General features: G+C 36.9%; 2 protein-coding genes and 1 long non-coding RNA gene across 4 annotated transcripts in view; 1 reads left to right on the top strand and 2 right to left on the bottom strand.

Moving 5' to 3' along the window:
* Positions 1-16094, top strand: part of LOC119481715 — a 124318-nt gene that overhangs the window by 29078 nt on the left and 79146 nt on the right. The gene's annotated exons all lie outside the window — the stretch shown is intronic.
* On the bottom strand, positions 3042-5588 carry LOC119481697 (homeobox protein HMX3-A-like). The gene is made up of 2 exons (XM_037758845.1): positions 5091-5588; positions 3042-3719 (listed from the first exon to the last, which is right to left on the bottom strand). Exons 1-2 carry the CDS (start codon positions 5287-5289, stop codon positions 3154-3156), a joined length of 765 nt encoding a protein of 254 aa, XP_037614773.1. The 5' UTR covers positions 5290-5588; the 3' UTR covers positions 3042-3153.
* On the bottom strand, positions 7304-9432 carry LOC119481702 (homeobox protein HMX1-like). Its single transcript, XM_037758851.1, has 2 exons — positions 9128-9432; positions 7304-8261 (listed from the first exon to the last, which is right to left on the bottom strand). Exons 1-2 carry the CDS (start codon positions 9282-9284, stop codon positions 7822-7824), a joined length of 597 nt encoding a protein of 198 aa, XP_037614779.1. The 5' UTR covers positions 9285-9432; the 3' UTR covers positions 7304-7821.

Below are 16094 nucleotides of genomic sequence, written 5' to 3' on the forward strand. Positions count from 1 at the left end.
AACCAGATAGTGGTTGAGCCTCTGACTGTTCATCACCTACAGACCTGTAACAAAAACGTGTAATTCTCTGATGAGAGCAGATTTTCAGCACTCGGTTGAGGAGAAAGAAAGAAAGAGCTTCTTGATGGTCAAGAACTGAAGTTGTCAGTCTAAACAGTGTGAATGCAAGTGACATTAGTCACATTGTAAATCTTGCTACACAAAGCTGATGATGTGTAAACTGTTCGACAATCAGTGCTCAGTGTTACGCAGTAGCCTGGTCTGTCATTGGTTGTTTCTGTTTTTCTACTCGTGTTAAGAAGCATTTTGCAACTTTATTTGTTCTTTGATTTAAATTGTGATTCAAGTAACTAAGTTTCCACAATATATAAAAGGCTCACCAAGAGACTCACAGTCCAGTGGACCCAAAGACTGTGATTTTTGGTGTTGTTGTTGTTATAATAATATACTTATTGTCACGTTGAACAGAACATTTACAAGCAGTTGGCCGAACTTTGTCCCGTATAGCCTGACCTTTCTTTTATCATATGATATCTTATCATCCATCCAGTCCAAATTATAAACTTTTTGTGTTTCATATCAATTTGTTGTCCATATGTTTAAAAACACTGGTAAAAGCAGTAACTCAGGGTGTGATGGGAACTTTCTGTGACCGCCATGTAAATGTAGATTTTCTTTCTCTTCCAGTGTTTTCTTTAATGCACTAAAGAATAACTAACATTAGACTGTCCAAAACATAACGGTAGATAATCTTAAGGGAACAAACCTTAACATATATATATATATTTTCAATGTTACATTTAATTTAAGAGGAGTATGTTCTTAAAGGATATGTCGTGAAGTTCTTCATTGGTCGAATGAAACACTATAAACATTAACCAACCTCATATGGTACATTTTACTACATTCTGTTAATTAATACAGTCATAAATTGTTGTGTACATTTTTTCTTTTCTTTTCCCCCCACTTGCGTAAAAAAAAGTCCCTCTGCTGTCTTTATAGATGTTGATCTGAAATTAGGCTATTTGTACCTGTTTTTAGCAGAAATGCCTTCAGTGGTTAAGACTAAAACTAAAAAAAATCTTCTGTCCCACCACATGATATTTCACCTCACACTGCTGCTGCAATACTTTTAACAATCCAGACTGTATTCACTATATGTGTATATGTATATAATTTAAGAATAGTCATATTTTAGTTTAGTTAAAGACAAGATTTTGCCCCATTGTTTACAGTTTTATTAACGTTAAGGACAGTTTCTAATGAAATGAATGTCAGAGTAGAAAATGATGAACAAAGTTACTTATGAAGCTAAATGCTTTCAACAGATTTGGTCTTTCGATAGATGGAGCAGGAAAATACAGACAAAAATGTCTAAATGCAGTTTTAAGAGATAAATGATCCAGTTTGCAAGTATTTGATTTTAAAAACACAGTTCAGGATGGAAACAATAATCAGACAGGCAGCAATTGTGAGTTATTAAAAGTGAATATTTTACGCTTTGGTGACAAAGACGATGATTATAATGGTCACTAAAACAAAACAAAGTTTTATAAAGTTCTCTGTTTATGCAAGTAGGCTGAGAGGCACTAAGTACATTTACTCAATTTTGAGGTTCTTTACTTGAATATTTCCATTGTATGCCACTTTTTACTACTTCACATTTCTGAGGCAAATATATTGTACTTTTTACTTAATTTATTTGATAGATTGAGTTACTTTGCATATTTAGATTATTAACACAAAATATAAATCAACTAATAGATTATGATATATTATTATAGGTTAAACTACACAGCAATTTATAAAGTAGTTAAAAAATAGCCCGAACCTTTATACCAGCTGCAACATTAAAGTGCACATTAATGCATCAATAATCCATTAATCCAATATTCTGAAATAGACCATTCAGCATAATAAGTACTTTTACTTTTGGTACTTTAATAATTTTGATGCTAATACTTTTGTACTTTTAGTTAAGTAATATTTAGGATGCAGGACTTTTACTTGTAATACAGTATTTTTTCTACAGTGTGGTATTGCTACTTTTATTTAAGTAAAATATCTGAATACGTCATCCACCACTGTTTAGACACTATATGATGCAACTAGCCTACAAGGTAAAAGTGAATAAATTAAAACTCAGAGAAGTGAACTATTGCTGTAATTTATATTCTGTGATAAAAAGCTAGGATTATTTCACAATGCACTTCATGACTCTCGACTTTGGCTCTGCAGAGGAAAAATCTTAACTTGAACTTTGTTGTTGCCTCTGATGACAGAATTGTATGCTTTCTAAACTGTCTTTGATTTATTACTCCTGACCAAATGCACAAAAAAAGGGGAAAAAATATCATGAAACACAATGAAAAGTCCAATGCAGAAATCGATTTGTTACTTTTGTCCAAATTCAGCTCGAGTCGACACACTATCATTGCAAATATTACACTTTTTATTGCAAAATTCGTCATCATGATATACTAATAACTGTATTCCCAGTTTAACAGTCCGTCATATGAAAAGGTCACGTGAAAACAAACGATACGTGTTTAAATCATTAAAAACAACAACAATAACAATAATAAGGCCATATAAATACAAATGAAGTGTTGCCCCAAAGAAACTCATTTTTGTTTGAAAATTATTATTATTGCGTAGTAATAAAGTTGATGCAACATTAAGGTACATTCATTCAGATGACATTATACTGCGCGAAATAAAAAAAACTGCTCGGAGGAACTTTAATGCATGCACGTTTTTTCTTTCTATTCAAAATGCCCTAAGGAAGAATAATAATAATAATAATAATAATGATAATAATAATAATAATGATAATGATAATAATAATGATAATGATGATAATAATAATAATAATAATAATAATAATAATAATAACAACAATGGTAATAACAATAATGATAATAATAATAATAATGATAATGATTATTATTATAATAATAATAATAATGATAATACAAATAATAATGATAATACAATAATAATAAAAATAATAATAATAATAATATAAAAACAATTTGGAGAAGGACAAAAAGTGGCACATGCATGTGCAATTGGGAGGATTTTTATGAAGTTAAAAAAACAAAACAAGAGAGAGTGTTTGTGTCCGACACTGTCATCTGATCCCAAAAAAACTCAGTCTGCGTCAAACAGGCCAAAGTATTTGCCAGTGTTGGAGAAGTAGATGTAAGGCGCTGCGGTCGCAGTCGGGTACACCACGGGGAAATGCATGGGTAACAAACATCCGCCCTGCAGCAGGCTGCTGCTGTCTTTGTAAAAAGTCTGTAATTGCACGTTTTTGCCCTGCTCTGAGAGCTGCTGCTCCTCCATGTCCGTGGACAGCAGCTGCCTCTTCAGCTTGTTGCGCCGGTTCTGGAACCAGATCTTCACCTGCGTCTCGGTGAGCTGCAGCGAGCCGGCGAGGCACGCTCTCTCCGAGCTGCTCAGGTAGCGCTTCAGGTCAAACGTGGCCTCCAGCTGGAAGATCTGTCTCTTGGAGAAGATGGTGCGCGTTTTCTTCTTCACCATGGCTTTAGAGTCCTCCACGGTGTTGGTTTGCTGCTGCTGCTGCTGCTGCTGCTGCTGCTGGGACTTGTCCTCCTCGGCGGTGTGCTGCGCGCTTTGCACCCCGGGACAGGAGCCTCTGGTGTCGGTCACAGGCGGGCTGTTCTCCCGGTGCACTCTGCTGGGCTTCGTTTGCGCTGTGAAAGAAGTCATAGTATAGTAATTGAAAAAAAAGTCAGTATAGTTTGTCGAACAAATAATCATAAAAAAAGTCATAGTAAAGTATGGAAAAATAAAACAGCATAGTAAAGTATGGAAAAACACAGCATAGTATAGTATGTCGGAAAAAAAGTCATAGTATATTATATTGGAAATGAGTCGTAGTATAGTATGTCGAAAAAAGAGAGCTTTAATGCAATGGAAAAAAAAGTCAAACTTGTTTTCTTTTCTGCGTGCAAACACATATAAACAAATAAAAATAATCAGCGACTTATGATCCTCGATCTTCACCCCCATAATTTGATCCATCTTCATCTTCACGCACAACTCATGCAGGACACAAGTCATCCAGCATATAGTCTTTTCTCTTATCTCCCTTCAGGGTATGTTTATAGACAAAGTTGTTTCAAGTTTATTTGTCATATGCATTGAAAAGTACAGTGTACAGTGAAATGCAATGAAATGCCATTTTTACCCTGGCTCTCTCTCTCAGACCTTAAAATCTATAAATAGTACACTAGATAAATACTACAATAAATAAGACAATACCTGAGAATAAAATTATAAAACAACCTAAAAACATCCATAAAACAATCCACAGCTCGGCATTCATTTAGTGCTACTGTTCAGTAGTCTGACCGCCTGTCTGAGGGTAAAAACTGTCTCTGAGGGTAAAAACTGTCTCTGAGGCGAGAGGTCCGAGCTCTAATGCTCTGTAGGCGCTTCCATGAAGGGAAATAAGAGAAAAGAGTATATATAGAATGAAACGACAAAACGAGCTTTGATGCAACGAAAAAAAAAGTCAAACTTGTTTTCTTTTCTGCGTGCAAACACATGCACGAATAAAAATAATCAGCTACTTATGATCCGCGATCTACACCCCTACAATAAAATAATCATGATCCATCTTCATCGTATTTATTGTCATCGTATTAAATACAACGAGATTCACAGTTGACACTTTTGGTCAGTGCTTTAAAACAAATACTTGACAAGACTAAACGAAGTAGATAAAAAAATATATAACAGGTAAAAACACACACACAGTTATAAAGCAAATAAAACAGGTAAAGTAGATGTAATAAATAAATATAAACAGAAGTGTCACACTAGAGGTATAAAAATAGATGTAATGTAAACAGAGGTAATTGCACTTGTAAAATAGGTAGAGTTAATAAATAAAATGTAAACAAAGTTGCACTTGAGGTGTATATTGCATCAAAGGATATATTGCACAGATAAATTATGCACAATATTGCACAGAACTTTACGCACAGTTCTGCCTTTAAACATATCAGCCTAAAATGAAATAGTAAATACTTTCTTTATGTGTATAAATTCCCAGTTACCTGTCTCATCCCTCCTCCGGACGTCCCACACCTCCTCACACTGTAAATCCCCCTTCCATCCTCGGTCTCTCCGCTCCTCCTTGGACGCGTCGCGGTCCTTCAGGTTCAGGATGCTGTCAATAGTGAAGGTCAAAGAAGCGCTCCGACCCGGACCCGGACCCGGACCCGGGGCGTCCTCCTTGTTCATGCTCCCCGGCATTTCATCCGCTCGACCTCCGAGATATCCCCGAAACACCGACGCGCTCGTCTCCGCACGCTCCGAGCAGCATCGCGCCTCAGCTGCGACTATTGCGCGCAAGAGGAAGAGGTTGGAGAGCGAGGAGCGACGCTCCTCTCAGCGACCCGGAAGACTGCGGTTTGGCAGCTTGTGATTGGAGAGGGTTGTGGGGCAGGATGAGGGCGGGATGCAGATTTATACGTCTGGCTGCCATATTGGAGCTTTAAAGGTCCCATATCGTGCTCATTTTCAGGTTCATACTTGTATTTTGTGTTTCTACTAGAACATGTTTACATGCTGTAATGTTTAAAAAAACACTTTATTTTCCTCATACTGTCGACCTGAATATGCCTGTATTTACCCTCTGTCTGAAACGCTCAGTTTTAGTGCATTTCAACGGAATTGCAACAGAATTGTTTTGCCTGGTAACAGTTTGGGTCCATGTTTACTTCCTGTCAGCTGATGTCATTCATATACACTGCAACAGGAATTAAACTGGGACACATTTAGAATGTTTATGTTTAAAACCGTGTAATGGTCTAAATATTGTATATTTGTGACATCACAAATGGACAGAAATCCTAACGGCTTGTTTCAAACGCACAATTACTGAATACGGGTTGTGTGTATTTCTCTGTATATTGAGCACTTCGATACTTTCACAGTATTTATATATCACTTAAACCTGTTTTATATTATAAAAGACCTGAAAATCTCACATTTTACAATATGGGAACTTTAAACACTTTTCTGTCAGCGGAACTCACTCCTGCTGGCTTCATAAAGCCATACTGAGCAAACTGGAGACGTTTGAGCTCCTTTGATTTAGAGTTGGAGTCAGTAACACTACAGGGCTGCTTGATATCCATCTTTTTTCACATGACAAACTTGACAACCCTTCAGGTCATGAGAATTAAAGGACCTAAAATATGTCTTTAAAACATTGTTTAACTTCCTCAAGTTCTCTAATGCTTCTATATTTCTTGAGACATGTAAACTTTCTTTATTCCAACATCTGAATTGGTTCATATCCCTTTCTTAACTTATACAAGCTACCTTTCTTTGCAAATAAGGGCAGAAAACACTTTTAAAAAAGTTGCCTCGAAACCACCAAACACTTTGTGCATACATTTTTATTCACACGTGAACATATCGGTGTACAAAACTCTGTATTAAAATCCTCTTAAATAAGAAATATGTGTCAAAGAATATTGCTACTGTACGTACCCATGCTCGAAGCTATCAAAAGTCACAAACACGTCTTTCAAAAACAATGTTGTAGATCAGTCCGAGGACACGGTGCATAATATTCCCAAATTATGTGTGTATGGGCTCAAATAAGTGTCACAAAGATTCAGGGCTTCTGTTATCATGTTGAGGAATAATTTAAATACCTCTGACTGTATATCACCCTGTGTAGCAACGACCTGAAGTACACATTAAAAGCAGAAATATACATTGTACACATTTACAATTTGAAAATGGAAATTTTGGCCCAGATTTTGACTGTAAAGCACACACACACACACACACACACACACACACACATACACACACATTGAATTTGTGCTCAGATGTTCACGAACATCCGTTTTCTTGGTGTTGAACATTGAAATATTTTGTGCACTAATTCTTATTTTTACGTTCTCAATTATTTTTTTACAACTAAAACGATTAGTTGTCAACTATTAAATGAATCGCCAACAATTTTGATAATCGATTCATCGGTTTGAGTAATTTTTTTTAAGAAAACAAAAGTCAAAATTCTCTGATTCCAGCTTCTTAAATGTGAATATTTTCTGGTTTCTTTACTCCTCTATGACAGTAAACTGAATATATTTGAGTTGTGGACAAAACGAGACATTTAAGGACGTCATCTTGGGCTTTGGGAAACACTGATCGACATTTTTCAGCATTTTCTGACATTTTATAGACCAAACAGCTAATCGATTAATCGAGAAGATAATCGACAGATGAACTGACAATGGCAGATTGTTAGTTTCAGCCCTGGCTGACATACAGTACGCCATAGGTTTGCTTTACCAGCTCAAAATCTCATTGACCCTTATTTGACCCCACATGTGTGGGTCATCCAAACCATATCTGTGAAAAATAATCACATAATAGAGCTCTGCTTGAAAGCTGTGTGACCTGGTGTGACACGTCCTCCATGTAGGCCGGAGGACTACAGGACTGTGGGCAGCTTAAACAGCCAAAAACATCCGTCATAGTCACTACACTGAATGCCCAAATCACTTAAGGGGAAAACAACACTGGGGGAGAAATAGTCTTGTTTTCAGGGTTTTAAAGCAGCCATTTAAGGATCTTTATGACCCACATCATGAGTGATCCACCTTTAGTTGCTTCTAACTTGAACACGGGATAAATTGAGTTTATTTTTTCTGATTTTACAGGATCTGAAACTGAACTAAAATCGATATTTTTGCAGCATCTTTATTTGATTCACTGGTGTTTAAAGAGTCACAAGTATAGGCTCGGCCTCCGCCCTTAAAGTCACACCAGTCCGGTCATCTGTGGTGTCATGAACGACACCGGGTGGCTGAAGTGGGAAGTCAATGGATAGCTAATAGAGCTGGAGAAGCCCACCACCGGTGACGTCACTTGAGGCAGGCCGGAAAGCGTCACGGCCGAGGCGACGTTTTCGCGATACAACACGGGAACTCTGACGACCCTCTGGGTGGCGGCGTAGGGGATGGCGTTGGCGCCACTGCCGCTGGCCTCCATGTCTGCGGCGATCTGCCTCTTCCACTTGTTCCTGCGGTTCTGGAACCAGATCTTGACCTGGGTCTCGGTGAGCTGCAGCGAGGCGGCCAGCCCCGCTCGCTCCGAGCTGCTCAGGTAGCGCTTCAGGTCGAAAGTGGACTCCAGCTGGAACACCTGACTCCGGCTGAACACGGTGCGGGTCTTCTTCTTTCGCGCCGCTTTAATGTCACCTGAGAGGAGGAAGAGATTTGACTCAGTGGAACTGGATACAACTCCTCTAACAGTGCAGCTTTAAGGGTGTATCGATATCTGTATATATTGTGATAAAGTCTAAACTGTAACGTTTCTGGAAAGTCAATTGAGTATTGATAAAAAGATCAGTTTTGGGCCAATCCAGGGAATCAAATACCTAAAAAAATGAAGGTGCATGCTGATTAATATTACCCACAATGCCTCTGTGATCCCAGGAACTCTTAGCTACACCCCTGCAATTTATATCCTCCTGAGACCCATTGACATGTGTCCTCTGTATTGGACATTTTGTGCACATGCATATCCTCTTACTCTTTTGACCTACTCCATCAACCCCTGGTGTATTGTAAAGAGGACATCCCAGGCTTTCCAGTGATATGGCATGTGTTTTCTTTTTTTTTTAATCAATTTGAAAGTATTCTTGGTTTAATATCACTCTACAGCCATAATCTGTTAATTTTTTTAGTCTTTCCACACTGAAATAGTCCTGTTGTCCACTACAGTGGACAATAAAAATAAAGTTTAACAAGCCTAAATTGTTAAGATTTTCTTTTTAACCCTAAATAGGAAGTTAATCACAAAAAAAAAGTAATTTGAAGACACTTTTTAACTCGGTTCCCAGGAGGATATATAAAACTGGACCTTTTGTTGCTGATATCCTGTGTAAAAACAAATCAAACTCCATCAAACCCAAAACGTTCTGGAAATCTAAATCTTACATTTTTGGATGAGAACAACTATTATACACAAGGAAACGTTCCAGGAGGAGAGCGCATGCGTAGTGGACTACATTTTAGTTGGACTATATTTGGTGTAGGATGTAGCCTGTGTGCTCTGACCTCACCTGTATCACAGCTGTCTTCTCGCGAGAAGCAGGAGGAGCGCGCGTCGTCCTCCTCTCTGTCATCCGTCAGACTCTCGTCCTCCTTCTCCTTGTCCGTGTGTTCATCCTTGTACAGTGGACCTACATGGAACGTGGAGGAAAAAGATATATATTTCATGTCCAGTAGCAAATTTTGCACCAAAATGTGCACTTTCACGCTCCAAGATGATAAATAGGCATCAGAGTGAGATGTTGTGTGGATGCCCGACACTGTTGGCTCACTCTATAGGCTGATAATAGAAGTTGTTTGGGTGTTTTACGCACAGAGTAAGGGACAGTAAAACGTGCCACAGCCCATGTGCCATGTCCTCTTGTGGCCTATAAGAACTAGAGTGAGATGTTTTTTATGAAAATTATAAATAAATGCTGGATTCTGCTGTATAGCCTCGTTCTGGTTCAGGTGGTCAATTTAGACCTTTTACGCACGGATAGGTACAAGTTTTATATATACATTTGAGATAATTGTTGTCACGATCTTGATATCCAACCCTGTAAAACTGATTATCATAAATTATCAGGCGAAATGAGAGCAATGATATACTGTTTTCACATTTTTTTTTTTGTAATTTAAGTGCTCTTTATTTATTTTTTTCACTAATATGTTTATTGGGTTTACTTATTTTCACAATAAGAATAAAAAACAAACAACACAACAACAAATACTGGTACAGCTCAGATGAAAAAAAGAAATGAATATAGGTCGTCATAGGAAATAGTCCATATAGTGCAGGGAAGTCACAGGATATTATGAATTCATGTTCAAGAGACTCCTTGTGAGATAATGGTGGAGAGATCAGGTCCAATATAATTCAGATAAGGCTGCCAACATACTGTGGAACTGATCTTCTTTGGCATGTAGAATATTTGTGAGATATTCCAAAGGGACCATCTCAAATATCACTTTTCGCCAGCCTTGCACAGAGGGTTTCTTATCACTGATCCACTGTAGGAATATATTTTTTCTAGCATATTTTTTCATCTGATGAGGACAAACATACAAATCTGAACAGGTGCACTCACTTCCTGAGTTATCTTCCTCTGTGTTTGGTGATGTCCTGCTCCAGTTCAACACTTCACCGCCGTCCAGTCGTTGTGTCTCCAGTCCTGGACAGACCACCGAGCTGTGGACGGTAACTTTGTCCTCAGATGGAGCTCGTCTGTGCGCGGTCCTTAGCAGGTTCTCTATAGAAAAAGACGAACCTCTCGTCTCCAGCTTTGATCTCGGTGCTTCATTGTCAAGCATGTTTACTTTTTCCTCTCCTTCTCCAAGCATGCAGCTTTCACCTTTAATAATAATAATAATAAAAAAAAAAAAAGTAAAATTCCCAGATTTGGATTTTATAAAATCATCATCATCATCAATGCATCTCGTTGTTTCCATCCAGATGTGTCTTCATCTTCTGCTGCGCGTGGAACATCCCGACGCGTTCCATGCGTTCCACAGAGAGCTCGAGCCTCCGCTGTATAAAACAGATCCAGACTGAAATATAAGGAATTACTCCAGAAGAGAGACTGTCTCGTTGTCCGGATCTTGTGGTGTCTGCTCTGTGATAGTCTGCCTGCAGGGACCGGAGAGATGCTGTCTGTATTTAGGTCAATTAGAGGAGCAGAGATGCAGCTCTGTGCTCGGGGCTGGAGATGGAGATGGAGTAGAAAAGCTTCATGGAGAATGGCACAGTACCGCCTATTGGTTACATCTGTCCATGCACACGTTACATTCACTATGCGCACTGTAAAAACCTCTTATTCTCTCACTTCTGACTCTTATTTCTAGCCACAAAAATCATTCAAATCCATATTTGTGCATAAAAATGCACTTGCTTTACTTACTTTTAATTAATAATTAATATAAGCTTGATTATTTCCATTATAGAGGACAAAAGTATTTTTTTTTTATCGTAATGAAAATGTAACGGAAACTGATTCCGATTCCTTTTTTTCATCTGATCAATTGACAAAGACTAGCACAAAAATAGCGTGAATAAAAATAAATTATATAAAAAGAAGTGAAAACATTAAGGAAAAAAAGCTTGGTTTGTGCTACAAATTATTATTATTATAAATATTATTTTTGTTGGACTTTAGAATATGCCTTTTAAAAAAGAGCAACTGTGCATTATGAAGCATTATATGGCCAGTCACATTTTAACCCTTTACAGCTGAATATATTTTTTTATTTAATATCTGTTATATTGATTCTATAAGCCAAAGTTGTTTAATTTGTATTATTTTAAAATTTTTAAGTTAGTCAGCTCTATAAGGTCTCTATAATATCTGCCTCTTGCATAAAAAAAAAATAAAATAGATTAGGCCTACATTGTTTAAAGATCCCCTAAAGACATGCTTTAAGAAGTGTAAAAATAGGCTACTAATTAATCATTTGTGTCTGGAATTTTTTTAATTTTTAAATTTTTAAATCACATCTGCTCCTATCTATCAACATGCAAATATTAAGTACTATGCACCAGATGTCTTCTATTTCCACATCATGTTTACGTTGCATACCGGAACTTGATTGGCTTCCAAACTAGTTGTGATGTCACAAATTATGCTCTTATGACTCATCTAAAACTCAGATTTAAGGTGAGCACAGAGAAACTTTCCGCCTTTTTAGCAGTTGTATGTAAAAAAAAAAAACGGTTTTCTACTGTCAAACTCTGCACATGGTCAATATAACAATAAACAAAACACATGTTTGAGTAGGCTTTAATAGTTTATCACTTGCACAAAGACATTGTCCTGTAAAAAAAACATACTAGTTCACAAAATAATTTATGTTTATGAGCGATTTGTTTGTTTGCAACACGCATCAACACTTGGAACATGTTATTCTGCCCTCCCAGGCCTCGAAATACTGTCTCACTTTCACACTGACTGGCAGGCTGAGACAGAAATCTTTATAAAGCCTAATATGAACACTCAAGTTTAGCTTATCCTTGAAAAATAAATGTCTTTTTCATTTCTTGGAAAGAGCCTCTGCCACCTTAAATGTCCGTAGATGGACTGCCAGCGTGTTCCAGCTTAACATGAGTTAATTAATGCTGAAGGTGGAGAATGCTTGGTCAGCTCCGAAGCTGTGAACGCTGGAGTGAAACACCACTTCCTTTGGAGTTGTAATAGGATTTAAACACTATGAAAAGCTTACTTTCATCTGTAAGTAGCTTTGAACAAAATGCTCAGAACATTCCAGGACAACATGTTGATCAACCTTCATTGAATCAAACTCTTTTCCTACTTCTTTCTTGCAAAGAAAATGTCTCAAAACACTGCAAGAAACACAAATTAAAGCATCATAAAAGAGGAAAGTGAACAGAGTGGTAATCTGTCAGTGGATGAAATCCCTGTACAGCTGACCAGAGAACAACAAACCGTTTGTTTTCTCAGAGGAGAGTTAGTGGCACAATCGTTCTCCATTGTGCCACTAAATTGACTTTATTTAAGCCTCTTTTGCAAGTAATAGCCCATCAACCTAATACTCTGGTTTGGGTGTAACACACACACACACACACACGTTTTACACAAATTACCAAATTACAAGAGGACTGAACATAAAAGTTTAAGACATAAACTCATTAGTCAACATGCTTTATGTATATTTATCCTTCTGTCACTATGTAGCCTGAAGTATAAATGCAGTGTGGTGCTTAGTTATAGCTGTTTGTAATTCATCAGAAGGGTTATGTATAGTATTATATTGTGGAAATTGTATCCTAATCTGGTGTCTGTGCTCACTGTTTTGAGGCAGTTTTTTGTTAAAGTTGAAAGAATTTGGTTTATAATGAAAACACTCCAGCAAAACTATTTAATTATTTAAAGCAATGTACACACAGGATAAATAACATAAAGATTAAGACAATAATCTCCAACCTTTTTGGTTTTTGACCCCTTAAAGCCTCTGAAAACGTGGTTTCAAATATTAAGAATTTCTCTATAAAATTAGATATTCATAACTAAATAAGTAACAATTAAGTTTTAAAAAAAAAGAGTTTAACACTCACAAGCTAATCAGCTTCGTCAGGGCTGTGTTGGTGTGGGTTTTATCAGATTTGATTGACGGTAACCAAACAACCTCCAACTGTTGTCAAATTCTGGTTCAAACGTTGCTGAATCCTGATTGGTGCATGGAAGTACGTGACATCACATTCTTCCCAAATTAAGCCCCGCCCACTTCACACCAGTGTTTAAAAGCACAGAGACCAAATGAAATGTGTTAATCTCTCGTGTGAAATATCCCAAACCGTTGTAACTTTTGCATAAAACAGCGTGTTCGTGTAGGAACCATCACTCGTAGCGAGAAGCTGATGGAGGTAAATATAGTTTTCAGGGCCTTTATAGTAAAACGGTGTCCATTTTCAACCCCTCATCATAGGTTGTGATTTCTGATATCTTTTCATTTAAATAATTTTTATCGCCTTCAAGAGCTACACCTATCCAATATTTAAAAAGAAAAGAACAAAGATTAGAGAAAAGCCTGAGGAAACCTAATGGACTTTTGTGTATGTGTAGCAGAAATGCATCTTTTCTTCTTCTTTCCTATCTTTGCGTGACCCCTCAGATTTATTTGATGACCCCATTGGCGTATCGCGACCCCCAGGTTGGGAACCACTGGTTTAAGATTATCCAGATGTGATTTCCAGCCATGTTGACAACATTGTTTTATTTAGTATTTAGATGTTGTTTGGAAATATGTCCGAAAATTATTTGATATCTGGTTGTTTAATTAGTCTCTGATGAGGTTCACTACTTTTTTGCGGTGTTTTTCACTGATTTTGTGCACTTTTGTAGCTGTAGTGTTTTTCGCCTGCTTTTTAAGTGCACAGTAATTTGTCTGTGGTCTTTCTATCTGGCTTTAGTGGAAGTATATCGTGTCATTACACACTTATTGGTCAGCAGTTCATAAAGTCATACAGAGAGAGAAATGTTATCAAAGGCAACAATCACTTCAACTGACCTCACATCCTATTAATCTGGAACTATTTTGCGGGCTATAAAAAAAAATAGTGGAGAGCCCCATGTTACAGATGCTTGCATGCAGTTGAGGTGTATTTAAAATATGCAGAATGATGGGAAATGTTGCTTTCTGCTGCAACATTAATTCAGACGGACATGTTTTTCTGTCACTTTGAAGCAAAGATGATCTCGTGCCACAATAACAGAAAACTTCCTCTCCTGTCTGGCCTCGTTGTGCAGCATTGCATGGAGGCATGTTCAGGATCTCTTAATTAATGTTGGCACTCCAGCTTCAAGAGGTAGATATGATGCAATGAAGGACTTAACCTCAACATTTCCTGCCGCACAAACGATCAGGATAAGGACTCTTTTCTAGTACTTATTTTTTAGAAATGCAGTCAAACTTCTAATTCATTTGATTTAAAAATAAACTCACAGTTGTGGAAGGAAAAGTAGGTTTGTTTACTAAATGTTCAGCTAGACTCACTTCAAGCATTTTTACCTACTTTTAGGGCTGGGCGATATGGCCCAAATCTTCTATCCCGATATAGGTAATTTCATATCTCGATAACGATATATATCACAATATAGAGTGTTTTCTGATAGTTCAATAAATAAATATTCTACATGAAATAAACCCAATGTAAAGCCTATTTTTGTATACTCTTGTATGAATTAAATACTTGACAAATGAAAAGTATTTTCTCATTTTAAGAACTTTTGTGCAAAATGAACATGACCGTTTCAAGTGTAATTATTGAGGAAAAGAAATATTTCCAGCTATACATTAACTATGTTTCCATGCACGCACACAAATACAGAGTAATCAGATCAAAACAATAGTTTGATTTAATGGAGTTTGATCAGATTTTCTGAGAGATTTCAGTTAGTGTGTGCTTGTTGTTATCAATTTCGACGGAGTAATCGTGTATCACGATATCTCGATATATGATTTCATCACGATACGATTCCATCGAAAGGCGATAAATTATTATATTGAATTATCGCACAGCCCTACCTACTTTGTTAAGAATTATTTGACTTACAGTATGTGCAGTGGTGGAAGAAGAAAGTAGATTATTTTCTTAAGTAAAAAAACAGCACAATGTAAAAATAATTTATTTTACTTTGTTAAAAGTACAAAAGTTTCATCTGCAAAATGCACTTAATGTATAAAAAGTAAAAGCACTCATTAGGCCATTAATATATTATTATTATATATATACAATAATTATATTAGCATTGCTGATGCATTAACATGTAAGCAACATGTTAATGTTGTAGCTTGAGGTGCACTATTTCACATATTATTGGGTATTTAATAAAAATGCTAAATATTTTATAGACTATTTATATGTTTTGACAGTAAAAGTATAGTTGTACAATATTTCCTTCTGAAATGTAGTGGAGTGTAAGTTTAAGATGCATATTAAATACAAACTGCACATTATTTAAATACTTTTTTCTTTCCACCACTGACTATTTAACTATTTTTGACTCTTTGAACAACATAAATACTTAATTAAACATTAGCTCTATAATGAAATAAGGACAGAAAATCTCATCCCGGTCCTTCTCGCTGATTACTTTGATTCTCTGACGACAGCTCGTCCAAAACAAAAGCATCATGACTCCAATACATATGGGATCATTATCAGTGTGTATATATGTTTGTCTTCCTGCAGGATGGGAATCACTGTATTAATGGGGGAATCCCCCACATCATTACTGATGGCACTATAATGGGCCTCTGTGGCGACGCGAGCTGTAGAGGTTAAAGCCATGGCCTACAATGCAATAGTGTATATGAGGTCAGCGAGGGCCAGACATATTAGGTCGGCCCTAAACAGAGCCAGTCAACCAGAAGGCCCCTTTAAGCCACATCAAGCGTGGAGCTATTGACGAATCGGTCTCAGCTCTCCTGCAAACTCCGTCTCTGTTGTTGTTTTTATTTCACCTCTAGCACTCCCTTTTTTAA

The sequence above is a fragment of the Sebastes umbrosus genome, chromosome 22 (genome assembly GCF_015220745.1).
Source record: "Sebastes umbrosus isolate fSebUmb1 chromosome 22, fSebUmb1.pri, whole genome shotgun sequence".
NCBI classification, from domain to species: Eukaryota; Metazoa; Chordata; class Actinopteri; order Perciformes; family Sebastidae; genus Sebastes; species Sebastes umbrosus.

Coding starts and splice junctions, on each gene's coding strand:
- LOC119481697 (XM_037758845.1), bottom strand. CDS start 5,289: ATGCCGGGGAGCATGAACAAGGAGGACGCCCCGGGTCCGGGTCCGGGT. Junction 3,720..5,090: donor CCGGAGGAGGGATGAGACAG/GTAACTGGGAAT, acceptor CTTCTTTCACAG/CGCAAACGAAGCCCAGCAGA.
- LOC119481702 (XM_037758851.1), bottom strand. CDS start 9,284: ATGAAATATATATCTTTTTCCTCCACGTTCCATGTAGGTCCACTGTAC. Junction 8,262..9,127: donor AGAAGACAGCTGTGATACAG/GTGAGGTCAGAG, acceptor TCCTCCTCTCAG/GTGACATTAAAGCGGCGCGA.